Here is a 26990-nt window from a genome sequence, read left to right as displayed (position 1 = left end):
TAATAACTCTACAACTTTTGCAGAAATGCTTATTATATATAATATTTTCATTTGTCATAGGGTTTTTTGATTTGCCTCGATAACTCCAAAGTTATGCAAAATGTTTAAAGTTTATTTATTTCGTCACTCAAATAAGTACTAAATTTCATATAAATCGGAAATTTGCTCTTTATATTACAAAATCCTATAAGAAATGATTTATTAATGTCTTATAAAAATGTTCTGAAAATTTCGGTTCATAAATCCATACCATTTTTAAATAACCATGTTTTAAAATGCGTAATGTCTCGAAAATTATTAAATCTGGGAAACGAGACTTTTAATAAAGTATTTCAAAAGCAATGCTTAAAAACCACCTGGTATAAATGAAGTTTGTTTTTCATTCGAAACCTCAACATCCACTATGCCTTTTTAAATTTTTCTTAGTTTTTTCCGCTGTTTTAACACCATATTAGAAGATTTGTGCTTCCTATGTTTAACACGTTTATTATCAGCCTCCATTAGTTTCTTGGAAGTTATTAGTCCTTTAGTTCCAAAACTTTCCAAAACAGATTTTACTCCTTCCCCGCCATAATTACCGCATTTACTTTTACGGTGAACAGACGTGTTTTTATTGATCGAAGAAATTTTTTTTATTTTTTTTATTTTTTTTATAATACAAATTTAAAAGTAAAAATACAAGTTGCTATTAATTATTAAATATGGCAGTAACCATTAGTGAAATTCGAATAATGTTCAAGGAAATGTTTGCGGAGTACAAAAAAGATATAGTATTACTAATAAAACAACAAGAAGAAAATATTCTTAAACTCATCAGTGTGAACGCAAAAATAACGAGCGATCGACAACATAAAGCTGAAACAAACATTAATGACAGCATGGAAAAAATTAAACGATTGGAAAAGGATGTATTTGATATAAAGAAAAGTTTAAATTTTCACGAGGAACTTATCGAAAAAAAGGTCAAAAATAATATTGAGTCTATTGAAAAAAAAAGATTTTGTAAAACCGAAGCACATAAAAATGATGAGTATATTGACTTTAAAAAAAAACTTAGGGAAATTGAGGATCGGTCACGAAGAAATAACCTTAGGATTGATGGCATCAAAGAAAATGAAAATGAAACATGGTCTGAAAGTGAAATAAAAGTGATTAAACTTTTTAAGGAGACTCTAGGGGTGAAAAATGTGAGAATTGAACAAGCGCATCGTCGTGGACGCCGAGATGCAAAAACACCACGCACAATTATTATTAAGCAGTTAGACTACAAAGATAAGGTAGAAATTTTAAAAAATTCTTCTAAATTAAAGGGTGAAAATATCTACATAAACGAAGATTTTTGCTTCGAAACGAACTTAATAAGAAAAGATCTTAGAGAAAAAATGAAAATTGAGCGGCAGCTGGGAAAATTTGCATACATATCATATGATAAGCTGATTGTACGCGAGTGGGTGTCTAAGAAAACGAAAGAAATCCCGAAACCGTGTCAGTAAGAGTTTGGTTTATTACATTTCTTTTAACTATTCCTAACTATTTTATTAACTATTTTTGCGTTTAATTATATATGTGTTACTTTAAAATGGAGGAAAACTTTATAATTGAATTTCTAGATGGAAATGTCGCACTCAGTGACGTCGATGACTCTAATAACTTTAATCAAAAAATTGAAAGCCAATACTATACAGTTATTGAATCTTCTCAATATCTTCAAAAAAATAAAAATAGTTTTTCAATTTTAAACATTATTATTCGAAGTTTAAATAAAAATTTTGAAAATCTAAGGTTTTTGTTGGATGAATTAAAACACGATTTTAAAATTATTTGTCCAACGGAAACTTGGTGTAAGCGTGGTGAAACAAATGCCCAATTTGAACTAATTAATTACTCATCAGTTCATCAACCACGTGGTTTTGGTGTTGGTGGGGGTGTATGTATTTTTGTTCACAACTCAATTAATTATAATTTACGTCACGATCTCTGTGTAAATGAAAAAGATTGTGAGTCATTATGCATTGAAATAATAAATAAAACCACAAAAAAAATAATTATAAATGCCACATATAGATTGAAATAATAAATAAAACCACGAAAAAAATAATTATAAATGCCACATATAGACCTCCATCTTCTAGCTTAAAAAAATTTAAAACTCATCTTAAACCATTCTTAACAAATATTAATAAAACCCGAAGTCATGCCTACTTAGTTGGGGATTTTAACATAGACCTAATAAACCATGCTTCAAATAATAATGTTAACAATTTTATTAATACTCTTCTTCAATATAATTTAATTCCGTCAATAAACAAGCCAACGAGAGTGACTAACAACTCTTCTATACTTCTTGATAATATAATAATTAATAACCATCTTAATAACAGTCTTAATAACAATAAAGAAAACAAAAGTTATATGATAAGTACTTGAAAAAAAAACTTATAAAAACAAAATGACATATAAAAATTATAAAGATATATTTGAAAAAACAAAAAGGAACTCAAAAAAGCTTTATTATGCAAAGCTATTAAGCAAAGCCACCGGAAACACTAAAAAAACATGGAGTGTAATTAAAGAAATAATAGGAAAAAATATTTATGCGAGAAACATTCTGCCAAAAAAAATAACAATTGATAAAAACACAATTTATGATAAATCAATTATTGCTGAAAAACTAAACAGCTTCTTTACTAATACTGGTCCGAATTTGGCATTAAAAATTCCTATGAATTCAACACCATTTGAATCTTATTTAAAAAGTTACGATAAAGTCATGGATGAACCTAATTTAAAACTAATTGAATTGCAAACCGCCTTTTTTGCCTTAAAACTAACAAAAGTGCTGGATTTGATAAAATTAACGTTAATATTGTAAAATCAGTATATAATATAATAGAACCCTCGTTATTTCACATATTTAATCTTTCACTTAAAATAGGTATCGTCCCTGAAAAGCTAAAAATTGCACGAATCACGCCGATATTAAAGTCCGGAGATGACTCAAATATTTCTAATTATAGGCCAATATCTATTTTACCTTGTTTTTCAAAATTACTTGAGAGAATAATGTACAATAGACTTTTTAATCACTTATCAGAAAACGACATGCTGTATTCAAAACAATTTGGTTTCAAAAAAAAAATTCAACGGAGCATGCAGTGATTAAACTAGTAAATCAAATATCAGGTGCATTCAGTAGTAACTACTTTACCTTAGGAGTTTTCATTGATCTGTCAAAAGCTTTCGATACCGTTAATCATAATATACTAATAAAAAAACTTGAACACTATGGTGTAAAAAACAACAATTTACTTTGGTTCAAAAGTTTTTTGGCCGATAGAAAACAATTTATAGTTTATGAACAAAAACAAACATTTCCGACTGCCGTAACTTGTGGGGTTCCCCAGGGCTCTATTTTAGGACCACTGTTGTTCCTAGTGTATATTAATGATTTAAATTTAGCAACAGACCCATTAAATTGTATTCTTTTTGCAGATGACTCCAATCTTTTTTACTCCCACAGTGATATTAATACACTATTTGAAACAACAAACAAACAATTATTGAAAGTTAATGAGTGGTTCAAAAGTAATAAACTTTTTCTAAATGTGGATAAAACCAAATTTATTTTGTTCCACAAAGTTAATAAATCAAAAAATATTCCCATCAAATTGTCTAATCTAATAATAAATAACACTAACATTAAAAGAGAAAACTCAGTAAATTTTCTAGGCGTAATCTTAGACGAACATTTACGTTACAGTTTACATATAAAAAGTATTGAAAATAAAATATCAAAAAATTTAGCAATGATATATAGGGCTAAACCATTTTTAAGCAGTAGTTCTTTGAAAAGTTTATATTTCTCTTTTATTCATTGTTATTTAACTTACTGCAATATTGCATGGGCAAGTACAAACCATACAAAATTAAAAAAATTGTACTGTAAACAAAAACACGCGTGCAGAATAATTTTTGGAGCTAATAGAACACTACCTTGTGAGCCTCTTCTGCGTATACTTGGAGCATTAAATATATATAAAATCAACTTACACCAAGTTTTAATGTTCATGTATAAAACAAATTTAGGATTATCTTCGAAAATATTTCAATCCTATTTTGACAACAAAGTTCATAAATATCCAACAAAATTTTCAAGTAACAACTTTGTTGTCCCAAAATATAATTCAAAACTAACTTTATATTCAGTTCTTTATCGTGGACCCTACTTGTGGAAAATGTTTCCCAAAATTGTAAATACACATAAAACTAGTATAGAGCAGTTTAAAAATGAATCAAAACAAGCATTCTTACTTATGGATTTTAATATATCCGATTTTAAATGTTTTTTTTAATTAAAACTCAAATACATAAAATAATTAATACAAAATTATGTCACTGAGTGTATCAACATTTTTTTTTTTTTTTTAATTATCTTAATTATGGTATTACTTCTATGACGTTTGCTAATTTATTTACGTTATTTCAATGAAGTTGACTAATTTATTTTTGTTATTTCTATGGTGTATATTAATTTATTTACTTTTTATTTTTAAATCTTACTTTAAATTTTTAATTCTTAAATAAATGATAATATCTTATTTATTTTTTCTTATTCTGAAAAAATGATCTTACTCTTTCCTGAAAGTTTTATTCTTTAAGTTTTTCTTTAAATGATAAGGAATTGTTATCTATTTTACTTTTTTACTTTTATTTATTTTATTTTTTTTATAAATAGTTTGTTAACTATAGATATTTAAATATTACGGTTTTTGTAAATACGTGAGAAATGGGCTCGGTGATAAGGCTAAATTAGTCTTCTTCTTGCCCTGCCAATATTTATTTTTATTTATGCGCTTCGAAACTGTATGTATTATTTAACGGCAAAAAAATAAAAAAATAAAAAAATAAAAAATAAAAATAAAATAATTGAAATGAAGAACTGCAGAAATAATTGCCAATTCAAACGTTCCTCTGGATAAAAATACATTTTTAGGTCAGCGAGTCCATATTATTGAGTTAAATGCTTCGTTTGCATTTTGCGTTTGTCTATGGGGGCATTTGGTTAGCAATTTATCATTAGATAAATCTTGAAAAATTGGTTTCAGCTTTAAATAGATCCATATTGGTAAATTAATTTTATCTTTATGAAACTTAGTACCATTTAGTTGATCAAGTTGCCACTTACACCAAGAATTTTTATCTCTGGGACACATAGTATGGCGACCTGCAGGAGCAATAGTAGAGAATGGCTCCTATAGCTTTCTTCATTACGTATACACTATCAGAGTTTCTCTGAATAGCTATACCATAGTAGTTTTGAATGGAATTAATAATAGTATCAGTAAGTTTCCCTTTACCATGTATTGGATTTTTTGTCCCTCTAAAGTTTTTCACTAAATTTCGAACTCAAGTACCAAGTACACTCTAATTTCTCAATGTTAATTCCGTTCTTCTTGTAAGGATTAGATTTAACAACTTCTTTAAAAGAAGAAGTATCTCCATTTCCTAAATATTGGGAATAAATTATATTGTTTTTCTGGATGGAACGTGCAAAAATTTGAATAGCACCAGCAGCTTCCATAGCACCAGAGGATTTAGTATGGTTTATATGACAATGATGATTTACTTTCCATCTATCATGTTTAAGTGTACCTTCCTTGGATCTCCACATTGTACAACCTTTACAGTGTTTTGAGAAAGCCTGATAATCTAAAACTTTATCACCAACAACAGCTGTAACTACACCATTCAATGATGCATGACCTCTCTTCTGCCAAGAACCATCTATTGTAACGCGTTTGCAGACTGTCTGACTACTCGCTTGAGAAAATTCACTGGCAGCTCTTTTCATTGATACTTCAGCTAATTTAGCATATGCAGTTGAAATATAGTTTTCATTTTAATTGTCAAAAGCCGATTCACAAATACCATACATGTTAAAACAGTTAATAAACAATTTCAATGCTGCCTTCTCCCGACCAATCTGACGAAAACTAATAAATGCTCGAACATTTATACTCATACAATTTGCGACCATTTAGTTTTTCGATTAGAATCATGGCGCTCTTTACTAGTGAAACAGGAGTTAATCCAACCACAGCTCATACATTTCAATTCTAATAAACGAGCCAATCCCATGCTTTTTTTCAGGTTATCAATAAATTCTATCGGTTCTTTGTTAACACGTTTATGACAGGACAGAATTGGTAAAATTAACTTTTTCATTTGCTCAATATCCATAAATATAAAATATTTACTATCATCATTATTACTAGATTCAGTAACAAAACCTGCAGTTTTAAGTTTCCTGGAGCTTGCACATTCAGTTTCTAAATCTGCTTTAGTTTTTTTATTGTCAAAGTTTTTTTCTTTGGTTTTAACCATGTGGCGATTCTTTATCGGTATTTTTTTTTTTCTTTGCAAATTTTGTTTTGTTGAAATCATTTTTACTAACTAAAATCAAAAAAATAAAAAATTCAGATAAATAGATTTCAAAACAAAAAAGAAGTTTGCCTTCGATAAGCAATTCATGTCACCAGACAAACTTCACGCTTATCCTTTTAACTTTAACAAGTGTTTTAGTTTTTAAAGTATAGCTTATAGTCACTATATAGCTTCAAAGTGTAGCCATAAAAATGTTTCAAAAATATTATTCTGCAGCATTTTTTAGGCCATTTACATGTTGCTAGGGCGTTGCTAGGAAAAAGTAACAGGAACCAATTCACAATTATATCAATATATTGACAATCATATTAAAAAAAACCTATTCATGTTATACATTTTTGAAAAGGTATTAAAATTCCTTATTAAATATAATAGAAATATTTTTTAGAGATTTCTATAGAGGGAGATGCACGGTAATTTTTTAAAAAATTAAATTATTATAACTTATAATTATTATAATAATTTAATTTTTTGAAAAATTAAATTATTATAAACAGGTTGATGAGTTGAAAACATTATATACTTCAAAATATGAAAACTATTATAAACTTTAAATGTGTATTCTTTTTGTAGAGTAATTACATTAAACTTTCTGAACTTAGTCGAAATAAAAAAAAGCAAAAACAATTTTTATAAACAACTTGTAAGAAAAGCCAAAAACGTAAAAAACGCGTATATTAAGAACGGTGTTTTAAGAAAAAGTCAGCACTGATTGGTTAAAATTAAATTTAATGCAAATAAAGAACGCTTGCGAAATAATGAACGCTTTTATAATGAATCAAGTTCAAACTGCGTACTTCGAATTCGGAGTGAATTACGATTTAAACCTTCAAATTGTTGTTTACGCGCGTGTTACGTGTTGCGAGTGGTATGATTTCTTATTTTATGGTTTAGAAAAACGTATTAGAAGGTAGGATAAAAAAATAATATCTTATAAAGTTCATCAAAATACATTACATATCAACTAAATTAGTCAGTATATGAGAAACCCATTTACAAAACGCACTAAGTCCGAGTAAATTGATATTGAGAAAACAACGAATAACTTAAATACTCTTAGTTGCGCATCAACAGAAATATATATTTTATTTGTCCATTTTTAGGACCGAAGATTTTTAAATAGGTCTGATATTAATATAGATAATAGATTTCAGTATATAGAATGTGAAAATAGAACTAACTCGAAATTTTAATTTTTGTGACTTAGGACGTTTTGCAGATTGGCTCCTCATTTACACATTAATTATATACAGCGCAATGTAAAATATTTAGTATAAGTCAGTATACACAATTTACATTGTAAAGTACAGCTATAAATGAATCAAGTTAAACAATGAAGATACACAATGATCTTTTATTATATTCACAATACTAGTAATGAATAGCACACTTAAGACCTTTACCTGGTGAAGATGAAAATGTGCAGTTGCATAAAGGAATGATACCCTTAATTCAATCTGACTCATTGGATTACTTGTACAGAAAGCTAAGCAATTGCTCCGTCAATTGCTCATTCATCTTTTTTAATCTTAAAAAACAGTAATATAAAACTCGATAGTGTAAGATTTTGGCGAAAAAAACAAACTTTTATACCATTATTTGTATCGATAAATCGATTACTGGTAAATGGAGTATCGACAAGCAATACAATTAGAAACAGTGTTTTAAATAATCATTATTTTAAAAAAGTTTAAAAAACTTCGACACTTTGATAGTACTATTTTCTTTCGTTTAGTTTTATCAGTTTAAACAATAACCATATTACATAATATTTAATATGTAATACTCGCTCCGTTCCGAAATACTATTCCGGTTTCACGTTTTTTTTTTGTTTTTTTTCGTTCCAAAATACTATTCTGATTTGAATTTTTTGCTAATTTTGATGAGAAAATCAAATATCTTTATTAAAATGACTTATTAAAAAAATAAAAAATTATTTGAAAATGTTTATCAAAGGCCACGACGACAGGCGTCCCCTCGGTGATTTTTGCAAAAAGATCTTTTTTAAAAAAGAATTACATTTTTTGCGGTACTTAATATATTAGTTTAGGTTTTTTTAAAGCAGCATATGCAGCAAACAGTATTTACACATACCGAAGAGTCCGTCTTCGGTATGTGCATATACACACAGTTGTTAAACACATCTAGGATAACCCAACATCTAGAATATCTATCTATCTTATTATTGTATATCTCTTTGTCTACACATGCTTATATATGATAATATTATAAAAAATAAAAAATTTAGATTATTCATTGGAGTAAACTAAGTGCTCTTAGAACACTTAGATTGACAAAAAGAGATATTGTTAAGATTTCTTTTCCACAAAGCCCAAGGTTACTGATTGTATTAGTGCACACATTGAATTTTTCAACAATATTTTAAAGTAAGCCTTTTTTTAGTTTTCCGTTGATGCTCATTTAAATCACTTTACGTTGCTCGTTTGTAAGTTCACGAGTATTTTTTTTATTCATTTTAAAAAATTCAAAACACATTTGAAATCTTTTAAACGAAAAAGTTGTCTGTTTCTAAGTTTATTGCTATTGCAGTAAATGTAATAAGAGCGCAAGCAATTAAACTCCTGACTTAATTTGTTACAGATTTAAAAACAATCTTTTTTACAAATTAATTTATTTTTTTTTATTTATATATTTGTTAAACACCCACTATATATTACAAGTAAGGTAAACAAAAAGTTTCAAAAAAAAATCTCTAGGTGTGGTGATAAAATACAAAATGTGTGGTGATAAAATATAAAATTATTGCCATATGGTTTTGAATGAATATTGAACAGGCACTTTGCACTAGAGAGTGACAAGATAACGAGAATTGCGGTAAATCAGCGGTTACCGCGGTATTTTTTGCGGAAATGGCAAAAAATTTACGGTGATACTGCGGTAACGGTAGAGCTTGGAGTTCTTTTGTTTACATATTAAACTTTTTTTATACTTTTATTTGTTGCTTACGTTTTAGAGTTAATTTAATTTTGTTATTGATTAATATATTAAATGAAATAAAAGTATTATTTGAAATTAGAGATATACAGTGAGTTCGATATCTCGAACTTCCAATGGACCGAGAACATAGTTCAAGTTTGCGAAAGCTCAAGTTATCAAATAATTTTCAACGGTAATTTCAGAATACTTTAAGTTACTGCAAGTTAGAGATATCGCGGGTTCGAGTAATCGAAAGTTTACTGTATATTATTCTGGGAACGTAAAAACAGATCTGCAAGTTATTTTTTCGGTAATGGTACTAAATAACTTGGTATATATATTAAGTTAGCCCTTTAATAATATTTTTGTTTGAAACTTTTTAAAACATATCAACTACGGACGAAAACGAACTGACTAATGTTATTTCGAACATGTGTGCTACTAATGTTTGACTATTTTCAATAGTAGAAAGTGTTGGTTTTAGAAAAACTGCAGATTTCATGCCCATTTCCCGTCATGTTTATAGTAAAGCAGAAAAAAAAATGAGCTGAAATCGAACAGTGTTTAAGAAGCGGAAATATTTTGCTGTTACGACTTGTTTTCTGACACACAAACGGACAACTTTTCCATACACCACGATTACAATACAGTACATCAACGACCAATCGAAATTTTGCTCATACAATGTGACAAGATCAATGAAAGAAAAACACACAGGTGTTAACACAAAAAATTCTCATTGACCACGAGATAATTATTGTTTTGATTTATTTAAATACTTGATGGCTTCCAAAATATTTATTTCAACTATTTCACAGACCTTTTATTAAATTATTTTTAATTTCAATCTAGTATTAATAACTTTAATTAACATTTCATAAATACATTTTCATTACATTTTAGCTGCTAACATTGAATCTGTTACCAAAGAAATTTTTAAAGATATTGGAGCTAAATAGATAACGGTTGAAATGTTAGAGTTGTCTTTAAAGATGAATTCTTGATTCCACGTCGTAGACGCAACCTGATTTTAGTTTAAATTCATAGCTTCAGTTTTGGAAATCATTCACCTCATTGCTACATGCAAATAGATATATCAATTAAAGTAAGTAAAATAATCAATATTCAATCAATAACAAAATCAAATAATCAATAAAATAATTAAATTAAATTAAATAACCATAATTAGCCCTTTTGCAAATGTATTTTTATTTTATTCTTTATAGGGTAATACCAAAAAAAAATTTTTTTTAAGATTTTGGGACCTTTAAAACAGGTCTTTTTTGGGGGGGAGCCTCGGACCCAGTAGCCTCGGCACTGTATATATATATATATATATATATATATATATATATATATATATATATATATATATATATATATATATATATATACATTTAATCATAAAGAAAAACAAATTTTTTAAAAATTTTTATAAAATTAATTTATAATAAGAAGTGCAATTACATGCATAAGTTAACCTGACCACGCTCAAAATACTTTACATTCTACATTACACACTCAAAACACATTACATTTTACAACTCGACCACGGCTGTTTGCATGTTTTGAAAACTTCAGACGTTTTAAAAAAAGAAAATCTTCAAGAAAGGGGCCATCCATAAAGCACGTACGCAGGTATGAAGGGAGGGGGTTACCCTAAAGCGTTCAAACGCGTACATAAGGGGAAGGGGGTGTTAAAGACAGTCAGTACGTTCGCGGTTTGACTGTCTCTCCTAAATCTGTTTTTTTTTTTTTCAAACATTTAATTTCCCGAGTGTAACAAATTCAGTATTGTTTTTTTTCTGACTTCAGTCACAATTTTTTTTTATTACTTTATAAATAATTTGATTGGTAGCGAGATAAGAAGCAAATAGATGACAAATAAAAACAAACTTTTTTTGAATTCGTTTTTTTTTTAATTACAGTACGCAAAATGGTTTAAAAACCAGTTTGCGCACTGTAATTTAATTGAAATGATAAAATTATCATTTCTCTCAAAATGTTGAAATATGTTGTAACATTTTAAGATTTAAATAAGTACATTAAGTAACATTATAAGTTTTAATTATGTACAGAGAAATGTCAAATAAACTAATGTTTTGAAATATTCATGCGTAACGAAAGGAGGGGGAAAGAGGGGGGAGGGAAAGTTTGTTTTGAAAAATAATGCGTAAGTACGCCGGGAGGAGGAGGGGGTCTTCCTAAATCAGTGGTTTTACTGCGTATGTATATAGCCCCAAAGGAAAAAAAACAAACTCAAAGCTCAAAAAGGAAAATATTTTATATTACATTTTTTAGAAATTTAAAAAATTAACTTTTTATACTATGTAAGATGCATTGTAAATTATTATAACTATTTTATTTACAATTACTATTTTGACTTATTTCTTTATTTTTAAATCAAGATATTTGAATAAAGTAGCAAATTACTTTTAATGATTGTTTATAATGAACTCATTTTATTTAAATTATCGAAAAATATTATACATAACTTAATGTATTTTTTATAATAAATCTTTTTTAACTTTTTTAATTTTATATAATTTTATTAAGACTTTTAATAGCAAAAAACTTTAGCGCGAAAACAAATGTTACGTACCATAACTCAAATTTAATTTCATTACACTTTTTTATGTAGGTAAAAAAGCATGATAAAAAGTACTGGTTTCTTAAGCATTAAAATAACTATCACTTTAAAACTTTTATAAAATAAATTTAAAAAGGGCTTTTAAAGGTAAAGTTTTTTATTTTAAAATTATAAAAAGTCATAGGACAAAATGTTAGATTAATACTTAAATATAAATTTAAATTATTAATAACTAGTCGTTATGTTTTAAAATGTTTTAATTCAAAAAAGTTTATCATCAAAAAAATTTAGCATCGAACATGAAGTTTATATGCTATAATGAATTTACTAATAGTTTTGGAACTATTTAAACGATTATAAAATAAATGCACACAAAATATGGGTCATACAAAATGACTTGCAGATGATGTTTGTTACGGGACATGTGCCGGACAACGTCCGATATTTGGTGGATATTTCGAGACCTGTATATATATATAAATATATATATATATATATATTTGGTGGATATTTCGAGACCTGTATATATATATAAATATATATATATATATATATATACATATATATATATATATATATATATATATATATATATATATATATATATATATATATATATATATATATATATATATATATATTTATATATATTTATATATATAAATATCAAAAATTATTAAAGTTTTCAATCAATTTATACCAAAAATTATTTAAGTTTTATTAATTTGATCATTCATTTCTGATGAATCTTTATTGATGAAACACAGTGTTAAATGAGAAAAAGTTTTGTTAAGTGATTTTCTACTAATTTATAATTGTTCTGCACTTTAAAGAACATTGAGTACTCTATTTTGTAGAATACATTTTAAAATTGTTTAAATATATATATATATATATATATATATATATATACATATATATATATATATATATATATATATATATATATATATATATATATATATATATATATATATATATATTTGAATGAAACATCATGTATGAGAGTACGTAAATTATTATTTTATAAACATCAATAAATACGAATTTCTCTCGATACTAAATTTATTTTTTATAATTTATTATATATATATATATATATATATATATATATATATATATATGTATATATATATATATATATATATATATATATATATATATATATATATATATATATGTATATATATATATATATATATATATATATATATATATATATATATATATATATATATATATATATATATATATATATATATTGATATAATTGCTCTGTTCTTTTAAGAACATTGAGCACTCTATTGTGTAGAATACTTTTTAAAGTTGTTTAAATATATATATATATATATATATATATATATATATATATATATATATATATATATATATATATATATATACATATACATATATGGGAAAGTTGGGTTGTCTCGGACACTTAAGGAAAGAATAAATTGTACACGTGTTCTAACAGGAAACAAAGTATCGAAAGGCTTTTTTAAAAGTAAAAACATTTATCTATCGAATTAGAAACAAAAAAATAATTATTGATAACCTTAATAAAACAGTAAAAATAAAGTGTTTTATTATAAAATACCTCCACTATACTATCACCTATATATTATTAAATTGGTTAGTACTAATAAACTTGAAATTAAACAAAAAAATTTTATGGATCACACAAACCACACAAAAAATATCCTGAAATTATTTGGCAACATATTTGATGAGCTGGTTTATTAGCAATATGCCAATGTAGAGCAAACTTAAATATGCCATATGTATTAGCAGCTTTACTAGTTTTAAGTTTCTTTTCGCTCGCAGCTAAAACTACATTTCATCCCATTGTGGATGATTGATCTTTCTTAAATTATTTCTTTACTTCTTTGTATATTTTAAATTAAACACTATTAATATTTGAAATAGGGTAGAGCGAGGCATAACTGTCCCGTTATGTCCCGCTCTACCCTAATGAATGGCAATAAAAATTTCATCATTTAGAAATATAAACATTTGCTTTTTACTAATGAAAATAAACACTTTTTTCTAATGAAAAAAACACTTTTTTCAAGTCAAACATGTGTCCGATACCACGCAATCATACCTCATTCACAAACACTAGTTGTTGTTTTTTTTATTGCTATTGTAAATAAAATTGCATCTTTAATCAATAAAAAGTTATTATTTTAGATAAAAATTATGTATATTAATATGTAAATCAAATATGATGATGCATCGCTCTTTAGGTGGTGGGAAACAATATTTTGCACTCCCAGCCAATCGCTTAACATATTATGATAGATATCTTGCATATGCTATATTTTCACTCAAAAAATGTTTTTATAGTATTTAAAATCACATAACTTCTTTAGTTTAAGCTGTATATTAAGTGTCCGGAGTTACCCGCCGTCCGAAGCTACCCGACTTTCCCTTATAGATTAATAATAATAATAAAGAGAAAGAGAATCTTTTATTGCTTCTGTTTTACGTTTTTTAAACATTTTTTGAACGTTTTTTTTTTTTAAGTTAAAACCTAATAAAAACGTCCAAAGAGCGTTTTAAAAACGTATTTTCAGAACTTTGAAACAACTGTTATAAAGAAAACTACAAAAAAAAAGTATAATTAACAAATATGGCATTTTCAAAACTTTCGATAACTTTACATAATACACAATTTTATAATTAACACGATTTTAACTAGATGTTAAAATCGTGTGTAGTGATTTCAACATTATTAAGCTAAGTAACTGGTATAACTGGTATTGGTATGGTAACCATTTTAAAATGTAAATAAATTATTCATCTTTTATTATTGCTTAATTTTCATTTTAAACTTTTTATTTTCACCGCTTGATAAAATCTTCGAAAAAAGAATTTAAACTACTCGAAAAATATACAACTTGAAGTATTCTTCAATGCCTTTCATTACTTCCTATAATGTTTTCTTTATTTCCTTACTTCACTTTATGTTTTACTTCATCTAATGCTTACTTCAATATCTTCCTTTACTTTACTTCTCTAATTTATCAATATAAAAAGAATGCTTAGATGAAACTAAATATTAATAACTAAATAAATAACTCACAACTTAGATGAAACTAAATATATTACAAAACCATAAAAAACTTTTTTCAGTAAGAAACATAAGTAACATAAATACAAAGAAAATACATTAGCAGTAAAAAAAGTAAAGAAATAACAGTTAAGGTAAAAATATAAAAAAATATCAGTTAAAAAAAATAAATTATAAATCTGTTACACTGAAAAACCATAATTAAATAGTCGAAAATATTAAAAAAAAAAAAACTAAATTCTAAAATACTAAAGAAAACAACAAAAGATAAGAATACTAATTTATCTTTACATGTTTATCTATACCAGGGCTTTCTAAACTTTTTAAATTTAAGACCCCATTTTTCATTGACTTTTTCGTGACAAGATAAATATAAAAATAAATTTTTTTAAATATTTTGTGATTATTTATTGATTAGGTAACAATATACATACGTATAAAAAAGTACACAATTATAGAAATTCACAGATATAGAGATTATTATTAAAATGCTTTACTTGAATAAACAAGAAATATTAAAATGGATATGTAATTAATGTAACAGTATTACCTAAAAAGTAAAACATTAAAGAGTTTACTAGATTACTATTTTTTCACAATGGTTTTATCAAGACAAAACGAGTGCTTAAACTTCAACCCAAAGTTACAGATATCTTTGACTCGAAACAACAAAACAAGAAATAATGCTTTATGGTGATGAAGTTTTTAACTTAAAAGAAACGGTAAATTTATTGGTAAACTTTTATCAAATAATCGTTTAACTATCTTGCGACACTTGTCAACGTGTTCTTTAATTATTCCAAGTATGAAGTTTCTTGAAAATTAGAAAATAAGTGAAACCCTACTTGCATTGTATTTATTAAAATCGAACTTCATAAAACCTTTACATACTTACAAATTCACTTTTTTTGGATCAAAAATTTAAAAAATTTTTAATTCTTTGAAAAGTACGAGAAAAAAAGTTATTTATATAACGTAAAGATAATTTTATTGTGTAAAAAAAAAGTTTTTGAACTAATTCTAATTTAAAAAGTGACGAGTAAATAAAAAAACAAAAAAAAAAAAAAACTTAAATTGTTATTTGAGGATCAAGAAAATATTTCCATTTGTGACGGGGTAAAAGAATTATGCTTAGATTTAAAAAAGAAATAGAGTTATGGCATCAAAACCAACTGGTTTCACTATTGTTATCACACAAAGAGTTTTATTTGTTTTCAGTCTATGTTTGACCAACCTTTTATTATTATGGAGTACCATGTTCAATGGTTGGAAACATATTTTTGATGGATATAATTTTTAAAAACAGCTTCAAAAAAAAATTCTTAAGAGGAACTATTTATCTAGTATATAATGGGAAACCATTACTAAAGAAGACATTACGTTAAATGAAGAAAGAATACATAATGTTAAATTTCATTCCCCATTTTTGAGACCATGTAACAAGAGCGTCGATGTCATTTTGTAATTCTTGCGCAGATTGAGTATTTTCAATAGAACGGAAGATTTTGGTATCGTCAGCAATAAGAGCAGCTTTTGATTTGATTACTTCAGGGATATCGTTGACATATATAATAAAAAGTAAAGCTGAAAGGACGGAGCCTTGGGGAACTCCACTTTTAACGGGTACCCAGTTTGAATAATTTCCATTAACAACAACTCTTTGTCTATGGTTTTTTAAAAAGTTTTTAGTCCAATATAGTATTGATCCATTTATATCATAAGCTTTAAGTTTAGAAATAAGAAATTTATGTGGAACTTTGTCAAAGGCTTTTTCAAAATCAAGATAAATGTTGTCGATGGGAATATTATTATCAAGTGATGACGTCCAATAATTAATTACAGTTAAAAGGTTAGTTAAGCAGGAATGATCTGGACAAAATCCATATTGGTGTGGACTAAATAAGTTATTATTAATCAGGTATGTCTTAAAATGATTTTTTATAATTTTTTCAAAGATTTTTATTAAAGTACAAGTTATACTGATAGGTCTATAATTAAGTGCTTTTGATCTGTCTCCTTTTTTGAATATGGGTGTAATTGTTACGTCTTTCTATATTTGGGGTATTGATCCACTCTCAAGTACTTTGTTAAAAATAGTAGATAGATGTTTAGACATTTGAAAGCAAGTTCTTAAATATTATTGGGTGTAATGCATCAGGGCCTGGTGATTTAGATGAGTTTAGACTTTTGAGGTATGTTTCGATATTTTCCAGACTTAGATCAATATTGTTTGTTAGTGGATTTACATTTTTATATGTTAGGTTAAATGGTGGTGTTGCTGTTATTTTTTTGTTTGAAAAAGTATCAGCAAAAAAAATATTGAATAGATGAGCTTTATCTAGATCAGTAGCTGCAACAATATTATTGTATTGGATGTCAGGGAATGCTTCTTTGTTTTTTCTTTTTGATTTGACATACGAGTAAAATGCTTTTGGATTTTGGTCTATGTCTCTCGCCAGTTTTTTTTTCAAATTCAATAATTGCTTTTCTGCACGCTGCTTTTGCTTTGTTTCGTGAAATGCGGTACTCATTATATGTTTCTTCATTTCTCTTCAATATATATTGACGATATTTCTCTCGTTTAAATTTAAGTTCTTTGATTATTTGAAAGTCAATCCATTTTGAGCGTTTTATATTATTAAAGTTAGATTTTGGGATATTATTGTTGATAGTAGTTTTAAGTTTATTGAAAAAGATACTCCATAGTTGGTCTGAGTTGGATGTTGGACAGAGTTTAATATTTGCAAGATCTTCATTAATTTTGTCATAGTTCCCTTTTGTGTATAAATGCTTTGTATGGTATTGTGGTATATTTATAATAGATTCAATAGATACAGTAAAGTAGAGTAGTTGATGATGACTTTTGCCAATGGGTGCTAGATGAGTTAAAAAGGAAATCATGTTTTCAAATAAGAGGTCAATTGTAGAAGGACTTTGATTTTGACTGATGTGTATTGCTTTTGAAATATGTTGGGTTAAAAAAGAATCGCGAATATTTTCAGTAAATTTAATTGATTTAGAGGAATTTGTAATAGGCTGTTTTGGATTTTGCCAAATGATATCTGGGTAGTTAGAATCTCCTATAATATAAAATGTTTGGATATTTGTTTGAAAGTTTGACAATGTGTTGATTTATGCAGTTAGTGTTTTCATCGTTACTGTTTGGTGATCTGTAATATAAACTTAACAATAACTTAAAAGTTTTTGTTGCAATTTTACAACTGAGCGATTCAGATGGAAATATATCTAGGTTTATTAGGGATGACTTTAGTCTGTTATGTATAAATATTGCTAAACCTCCTCGGCAAAAACTATTCTTGTGATTTGTATGTAGTAAGTAATTTTCAATAGCAAACTCGAGATCATTAACTTCAATTTTTTTATTTTAAGGCAGAGTTTCTGTTAAGAAATAATTTCGGGTTTCAGATTGTTTACAATTTGTTTGAGCTCGTGGCGTTTATTTAAGAAGGAGTCGATGTTTGTGTATATAGCTTTGACGGATTTAATTTCAGTAACTTTTTTAATGGTTTGAAAATTAATCCAATTTTTTATAGTTTTTTTATATTTTTTGTTTACTAAAATTAAGTTTGATGACTTCGTTGCGCCTAATGCACCATCGAAAGGGTGAGTTTGGTTCATTTTCAAGGAGTATTTGGTTTTTCTTATTTCTTTCTTTTCTAAGTTGAGAATCGATTTGCCTTTTGGCGAGTGTCATATCTGGATTAATGAAGACGTTTGTATATTTTATCTTTTTGCGTAATTCCCTAGCGGCAAGTAAAACTTTATTACGTTCGCTGTTTTCAGGAAGTACTGCAATAATTGGCGGAGGAGTTTTTGAGTCTCTTTTGTTTTTTAATCTTATTATTTTAATAGGTTTTTCATTGCCTTTACCAATTTCCTCAAATATCTCGTCAATTATTTTTTTGTCGTCGTTGTTTATTTATTTTTTTTGATTCTGGAATTCCAAAAACGATAATGTTTTTTTCACGCTTTTTTTTTTCTTCCTGTTCAGATAATATAGTTTTGGTAATTGAGTTTACAACAAGAGCTTTTTCTGCAGATTTATTTTTGTGATGAAGATTTGACCAAAATGTAGCTGAACTATTTTCGGTTTCTTTTTTCGATTCTAATAATTCAATTCTTTTTATAAGTCTTTGAATAGTTTCGTTTTGATCACGTATAATATCGGATAGTTCCGAACAGCTAAGTTTATCTTGCTTAATCATGAATATTGTTATTACGTCGTGTCGATTTTATGAAATTAATAATGAATAAATAATAATAATGTAAAATATGAAAATAATAACAGGATAATAATAACAATAATAGCAAAAGCAAATTTACAATATATAAAAAAAAAAAAATCTGAAAGAAAAAAATATATATATTTATTATGTTATATTTATTATGTTATTTAAATTTTATAAAGAAAACAAAAATATATACATATATCGACTAAAATTTAAATTAAAAAAAAAAAAAAAATAGAGAAGTTTATAAAAATTTGCAAACAAAACGACAAGAAAAAAAAAATTTTGAATAAAAAAATATACGGCTTGTCACGTTGAATGCGGAAGTTGAAAAAAAAGATAAATGTTCTGTAATGCACTTAGGAAACAACAACAAATCCCATACTTATAATATGCATGATCCAGAAAAAGATATAAAAGCAAACATTAAACCCACAAATTGCGAACGAGATTTAGGTGTTCACATAGATTTGAACTTATTATTTTCCAAACACACAACTATTCAAGTCAACAAAGCCACACAAATAATAGGAATAATAAAAAGAACATTTACATCATATCCAGACTTATTATTCTTTAAAAAACTATTTTCAGCACTAGTCCGCCCTCACCTAGAATACTGTGGATCAATCTGTAACCCTGGACTTCTCAAAGACAAACGGCAACTAGAAAATGTGTTAAGAAGAGCTTCGAAACGAATCAATGGATTACAGGATCTACCGTATGAACAAAGATTGTTGGCGTTAAATATGACAACTGTAAAATACAGGCTACTTCGCGCAGACCTAATCAACGTCTACAAATGGTGTAAAAACAACAATAGTGACAGAAGTCTTTTTGAAATAGATAGTAAATTTATTACTCGTGGTCATATATATAAACTAAAAAAACAATCTTCGCGATTAAATTTACGTATGAATTTTTTTTCTCTAAGAATAATAAACAAATGGAACTCTCTTCCTAATCACATTGTATCAGCGTTATCTCTAAAAACGTTTAAACTGCTTCTAGACAATCATCTAAAAAATGAATGGGTTCTCTACGACTAACCCGCATTTTATTATCTATTAGTTATACAAACTCTGTAATTGTAAAGTGTTATATAATTAGGTTGACAGGCAGTTTATGCCTACACAATTTATTGTAAAACCTTAATTTAAAAAAAAAAAAAATTACATCAATAAAATTAATCGATTAGTTGTTTTGTAATTATAGTCTCTATTGTATTTAAACAATTTAAATGAAACATCTAATAACCTTTTATTTTATTAGCATGTAAAAATATTTTTTAAATTACAATCGTGTTAAATTTCAAATATATGCACGTATGTATATATATATATATATATATATATATATATATATATATATATATATATATATATATATATATATATATATATATATATATATATATATATATAAATGGAACCTATAAATGGAAGCTTTTAATATCTTATATTATGGCTATCAATACTATTTATCACAGATGGATTTGACTTTTTATCAACAAATAATTTAATTTCAGTGTCAATTATTTTAGGTGGATATTGGTTATTTTTTAAAACATTAGATTTTTTATGTCCTTATCAAGTCCTAGCCATGTGTTGTTGATTTTATACGTTTTATCAATTTAAAAACGTACAAGACTAATTTTATAACAATAGGGAACAAAACTGGAAAATTTTTGTAAAAGACCAGTATATGTTTTTTTGTGATAAACTGACGTGGAAAGCGAAACAGACTTATTGATAAGAACATCTTAAAATGCAATTTGATTATCTTGTTCTTTTTCCATTGTAAATATTGAGTTTTTATGTTGTTTATTAAGATGCGTAAAAAATTCCTGAGCTTCAAACTCTGAATTAAAAATAGCGATAATATCATCCACATAACGTTTATAGAAAATCGGTATGGAGAAAAAGCAATTACTAACCCATTTTTGTTCATGAAACCCAATAAAAATATTAGCTAAAATTGGCGCTAAAGGAGAACCCACGGCAACGCCACCTAATTGATCATAATATTTTCCGTTAAATAAGAAATGAGAACCGGATGTTGAGATTTGAAGTAATTTTTTGAAATGAGCTTTAGAAAAATATTTTAAGCACGTTTCATCTTTAAAAGTATAAGCTATATTTATAGTTTCATTAAGTGGAATTTTAGTAAATTTCAACATCATAGAAAACTTTATATTTGCTAGTTATATCAACTTGTTTTAATTCCTCAACAAAAGGAAAAGAGTCACAGGTGGAATAAAATTTAGGTATATAAGGAGACAATAAATCAAAAAGATATTTGGCAAGTTTATAATTATATGTCCCGATTGTTGAAATAATTGGTCTAAAAGGTGGTAGAGAAGAATCTTTACTGAGATTGTGCATCTAAGGTTTGTGAAACAACAGGATAAATTTTATTGTAAAGATCATTTTTAAAACAATTATGTTTAAATCTAAAGTTAATAAAATCATTAAAAAATATTATGAAGATGTTATAGTTAATTTAATTGTCACCACTAACAAATTACAAAACAGTTTATGTATAAAAGATCCACTTTCTAAGCTGCTCAAATCCAATGTTGCTTACAAATTTGTGCTGGGTGTAATGCCAGTCATATTGGAGAAACCTCCAGACACTTAACACAGATTCATGAGAATCTTACAAGTGACAAACAATCTAATAGTTTATAAGCATTAAATTTTGGATGCTGCTTCTAAAAAAAAGAAATTGAAAATTAATGAAGTACTCCATATTAAATGGGAAAACCCATCTTTAAATAAACAAGTTGTTCATTAATATATAAATTTGTCTACCTAGTTTTTTTTTTTGTTTTTTTTTTTTGTTTGATTTTTATTTACTTTTTTTTAATTTTTTTTTAATTTAATTTTATTTAATTCAATTTTATTTTTATTTAATTTTATTTTTTTATTATTTACGGTATCATACTTTGTATTATAATTTGTATTGGTTTGTAACAATTCTATTTGTTTGTTATTATTTCTCTGTAATGACTTTAATTTTTATTTTATATTTATATCCAGAGTTTTAAATTGTAATTTTATTTTTTGAAAATGTACTATGTTCACTACGACACATGTCAAGATTAAAAAATATCGTGTTTTTCTTTAAAATATGTTCATATATATAAAGCTCAAACTTTAAAAAGATCGTTAGTACCATGACTTTTTAAAGTTTGAGAACGCAGCTTGTACCCGTTTTGGTTGATTAAGAAAATCCATAGCTCTTATATTAGCAACACCATTATCAACGTTTTATCGCGTTCGGAAAACCTACAAAATTGTCAATATTTTAAACTTCCTTATGTTGGAAAAATATCTAATTTAACTAAACAAAGACCAAATGCAATCATTAAAAGATATTGTAAATCAGTCACCATAAGATTGGTTTTTACTTCATTTAAAGTTTCAAAAATTTTTTCCGCAAAAGATCCCTTTCCTACAGACTTTGATTCATTCGTTGTCTATAAATTTGAATACGCAGGCTGTAAATCATGTTATATTGGCGAAACTACTCGCCATTTAAAGACAAAAATAATCGAGCCCCAAAAAAGGGATAAAAACTCACACATTTATAAACATATTTATTTAAATGAAAGCCATTTTCATAGTTTTAATCATGCTAATTTTTCAATTTTGGGTTCGGCCTCCAACAAACTTATATTAAAACTCAAAGAAAGCATGAACATAGAGTGTGAAAAACCCACTTTTATTAAACAAATGAACCATTTAAAAATGACAAGTTCAATTTAGTTCCTTTCAACATTACCGATTCTTTTATCTTTTTAAAACATTTGTTAGATTATTTAGTTGCATTTTTATTGTATTTTTTATTATAAGGTCTCTATTAATTCAACTTAATTTTACAAATTTGATTTAACCATTTTAATATATTTTAACTGATGGTGGCTATGATATAGTCGAAACATGTATTTATAAAATAAATGATTTTACCAAAAATTAAAAAAATTGTCCTTTTTATTATATTATATATATATATATATATATATATATATATATATATATATATATATATATATATATATATATATATATATATATATATATATATATATATATATATATATATATATATATAATATATAAATATATAATTTATTTCCTTTGCCGTATCATAAAATTTGCAATATATGTTTATATATGTGTATATATATATATATATATATATATATATATATATATATATATATATATATATATATACATATTTATATTTATGCGCACGTTCCGTCATGGCCGTTGATTAGTTCAAAATGTCGCTTAAATCACAAGCTTATATAGCATTTCATAACTTAAGTTTTACCTTTATTACGTGAGTTTTACCTGTGGGAAGTTTAGTTGAATTTCACTAAACTGTCTGAATTTCAAAAATGAACTCCGATCTAATTATACTGAAACATTACAAGTAACAAACCTTTACTCTACTAAGCCACCTAAAAGGTTTTAAGAGAATGTAAGAAGAAGTTGCAAAGCAAAATGGTAGATAAAGTCCAAATGATTTAGTGTAGCTTTTCACACAGTCTATAGATAGAAAACAAATTTTTAACAAGTTTGTAAAATTCAAATATAAAAAAAAGTTTAATTTCAAAAAACGTCTTAGCTGCCTTTTGTTAAACAGATATTTTTATTTTCAGATATCTTTGTAAAAAAATTATTAAGCATTGTACAGTTATTCACAATAAGTTTTTTGATTCTTGGTAAATATTTATAAAGTTTATTTATAACAAAAAGTCATTTATAAAACAATAATAAAAAATTTACGCATCAAAATCTTATATTTAAAAAATTATAAATTGTATATATTATACGACAACTGAGTATTTTCAAAAAATAATTTTATTGGTTTGCAAAATGCATATTTCAAGCTTCAGTGACCATCTTAGCGATGTTATAAGCAGGGCCGTCCCGAAGAGGTCTCTCATGATGGAGGTTCATAAGTGTTTTTTTCCAACTATAGACAAAAAAAGATCTTCGATATTTGACATTAACCAACTATACTTCAAAACTTGCCAACGCAAATGATAAATGTACAAATGTGCCAACTCAAATGCATATATAACAGGTTGAGGAAGGGAGGGGAGAAAGGGGGGGAGACACACCCTACATTTTTTTTTTTTTTAATATTTTTATAAAATACACTCAATCCGGTCAAAACTAAAAGTATAGGGAGGGGTATTGTTTTTTTCAGACATACATAAAGAGTTTCCTGTAAACACCCGTGATATGTAACATTCTTTTACAAGAAATGTATTCTTTGTTGGAATCTACAGAACTATTCTAATACATAAGTTTAGACAAAACTTTTGTCGACTATACTGAGATCTTTCGCTGCAATTGTATTGTGTTCATTTGAAGACGATGTCGTAAGATTTTTTGTTCCTATTTAATTTTTTGATCTGACATCGCTAAGTTAGTTTGTTGTGGTTTGCTCTATACAGTCTTCACTAACGTTTTTAGGTTGTTTTTTTAACGATATTGTTCTTTACCTGACGCTTTTCAGTGGATATAGGCCATTAATAAAAATTGCATTTATTGTCTTATCTGTTTATTTCTCACTATTTTCAACCTACTTGTTTAATGTTTATATATTTTTTATTTCTTACTAATCTTTTTTAATTACTCTCGGTCTGTTTTGCGTATAGGCAATTGTCTCTACTTATCAGGTAAAATTATAATAATAATAACAATATATATATATATATTCTGAAATAAAAGGTTTTACATTTCATGGCTCTTTACTAATAGTACAATTACTAATCTATGAAAAACACCAATTAAATAATAATAGCAATTTTATAGTAATATTAAAGTGAATTTAAAGAGGATAATTATAATAACAACAAAATACTATTAGATATAGTAATGACAGTAATAACTAAAGATTGTTTTTATTTTTAATTTAATGGTGAAGTTTTTGTTTTTGCATTTTCATTTTGTGTTTTGCTTTTTCGTAAGCATAAAGTTTGTTTTTATTGGTGCTGTTGTTGCTAATTGTTTTTATTTTTGTTTGCTGTTGTTATTAGAGTGCTTTAATATTTTTTGTCTTACTATTTAATTTATTATAGCTTTATCGTTATGATTATTATTTTTAAATTAATTTAATTTACACATGCTTTTATTTATTATTTTGTTTGTTTGCTTATTTTATTTAAGTGTCACTCCAATGACTAGTTTTTAACTATATGAGTGACACCTAACCTAATTTTGTAAAATTATAAAAAAACTTGTAATTTTTCAATTTGTGGTTCAATAAAGACCTTTTTTTTTCACAAAATCGTTATATTAGTAATTATAATAACAATAACAATAACAACAACAATAATAACAATAATACACTGTTAAAAATTTGCCGTAGATTCAACGGAGATTGTACGGCAGCAAAGCGACAGCATTTTCTCCGTAAAAATTAACGATTTCAATTTCGCGTAAAAATCAACGGAAAAAATCCGTTAAAAGAGATACAGAAGTTTCTCCGTAAAATTCACGGCTTCTGTAATTCATTTTTTCCGTACAAATTAACCGAGAAAGTCAGGCAGCAAAGAGACAGCACTTTCTCCGTAAAATTTACGGATTCCGTATTTCATTTTTCCGTTCAAATAAACGGAAAAACTCTATAAATTCAGCAAATAGACAGTTACTTAACCCATCTTACAAAGTTTACGCGAAAATCAAAAATAAATGAGCAGCCGTGCGCAGTGATAGCGCACTTGCCTAAGAAACAAAGGATCCGTGGTTCAAACCCCACCTCTAGGCAAGTTTTGTGACATTGGTTAGGAAGGAGGCGTGAACTTCCAATTAAATGCTCATCTGTGGTGCTCTGTTATAAGACCGTAAGGACTTCTTGGGGCACCTAAGTAAAATTAAAAAAAAAAAAAGAACAGAATTTATATGTTGTTATAAAAATGTAATTCGACATTAAGAAACTACCCGTGAAATGATTAAATATTATAACATAATACACATCAAACACAACATAGAGAAACTCAGTAGTTTTGAGTACATTACATGAGCTACTTACAAAACGTTTAAAGAAAATCTATTTTAATCATATAAACCATATGCAAAACGTAATTAGTCACAAAAATAAATTTTTTAAGTTAATTCCATTTCCACAATCTAAATATTGAAATCTATTATCGATTTAAATATTAGATCACTTAAAAGTTTTTTTTCCTATAAATAGAAAAAAATATATCAATTTCTATTGATGCACAACTATGAGTAGCTCAGTTTTTACTCATTTTCTTAAATTCAATTTACTTGGACTTTGCGCGTTTTCCAGTTGAACTTCTCATATGTTGATGAGATAATTATTATAGTAATATTAGTTATAATAAATATAAACAACTTATAATATATTATAGTAGTTATTATATATATTATATAATATTTATGATTATTATATTATGAGTATTATGAAATTATACTATATTATAATATTTATTATATATATTATTTTATAATAGTTATAATAAATATCAACAAAACGTCTTTTGATATACTGATGCTCTGTCCATTTAAACAGCCTTCGTTCGTTTACAAAACTCAAAACTTTTGACTTACTATTTTTCCGACATACTGTTTTTTACCAGTTTTTTTTCAATTTTATTTCAATTTTCAGGATTCATTTTTGCGATATATCTACATAAAAGAAA

General features: G+C 26.1%; 1 protein-coding gene and 1 long non-coding RNA gene across 3 annotated transcripts in view; both read left to right on the top strand.

Moving 5' to 3' along the window:
* The first annotated feature begins 701 nt into the window (after window positions 1–701).
* LOC136081533 (uncharacterized) lies at window positions 702–1493 on the top strand. The gene has a single exon (XM_065798858.1). The coding sequence runs from the start codon at window positions 702–704 to the stop codon at window positions 1491–1493; it is 792 nt and encodes a 263-aa protein (XP_065654930.1).
* Window positions 1494–7257: 5764 nt separating this feature from the next.
* The window catches only part of LOC136082009 (uncharacterized), a 19836-nt gene continuing 103 nt past the window's right edge, over window positions 7258–26990 (top strand). The window contains exons 1-3 of one of the 2 annotated variants that reach the window (XR_010639334.1): window positions 7258–7354; window positions 10285–10486; window positions 26957–26990. The exon at window positions 26957–26990 is cut by the window's right edge and continues 103 nt beyond it. This is a non-coding gene — a long non-coding RNA (uncharacterized LOC136082009). Of the gene's footprint in view, window positions 7355–10284; window positions 10487–19891; window positions 20390–26956 lie in introns of those variants that run through there. The other variant, XR_010639335.1, reaches the window with a different exon arrangement.

Source organism: Hydra vulgaris, chromosome 06 (genome assembly GCF_038396675.1).
Source record: "Hydra vulgaris chromosome 06, alternate assembly HydraT2T_AEP".
Lineage (NCBI taxonomy): Eukaryota > Metazoa > Cnidaria > Hydrozoa > Anthoathecata > Hydridae > Hydra > Hydra vulgaris.
Note: the sequence above shows the minus strand (reverse complement) of the source record. Positions and strands in the feature narration are given on the sequence as shown.

Excerpts from the sequence above, each read along its gene's own strand:
- LOC136081533 (XM_065798858.1), top strand. The coding sequence starts at position 702 with ATGGCAGTAACCATTAGTGAAATTCGAATAATGTTCAAGGAAATGTTT.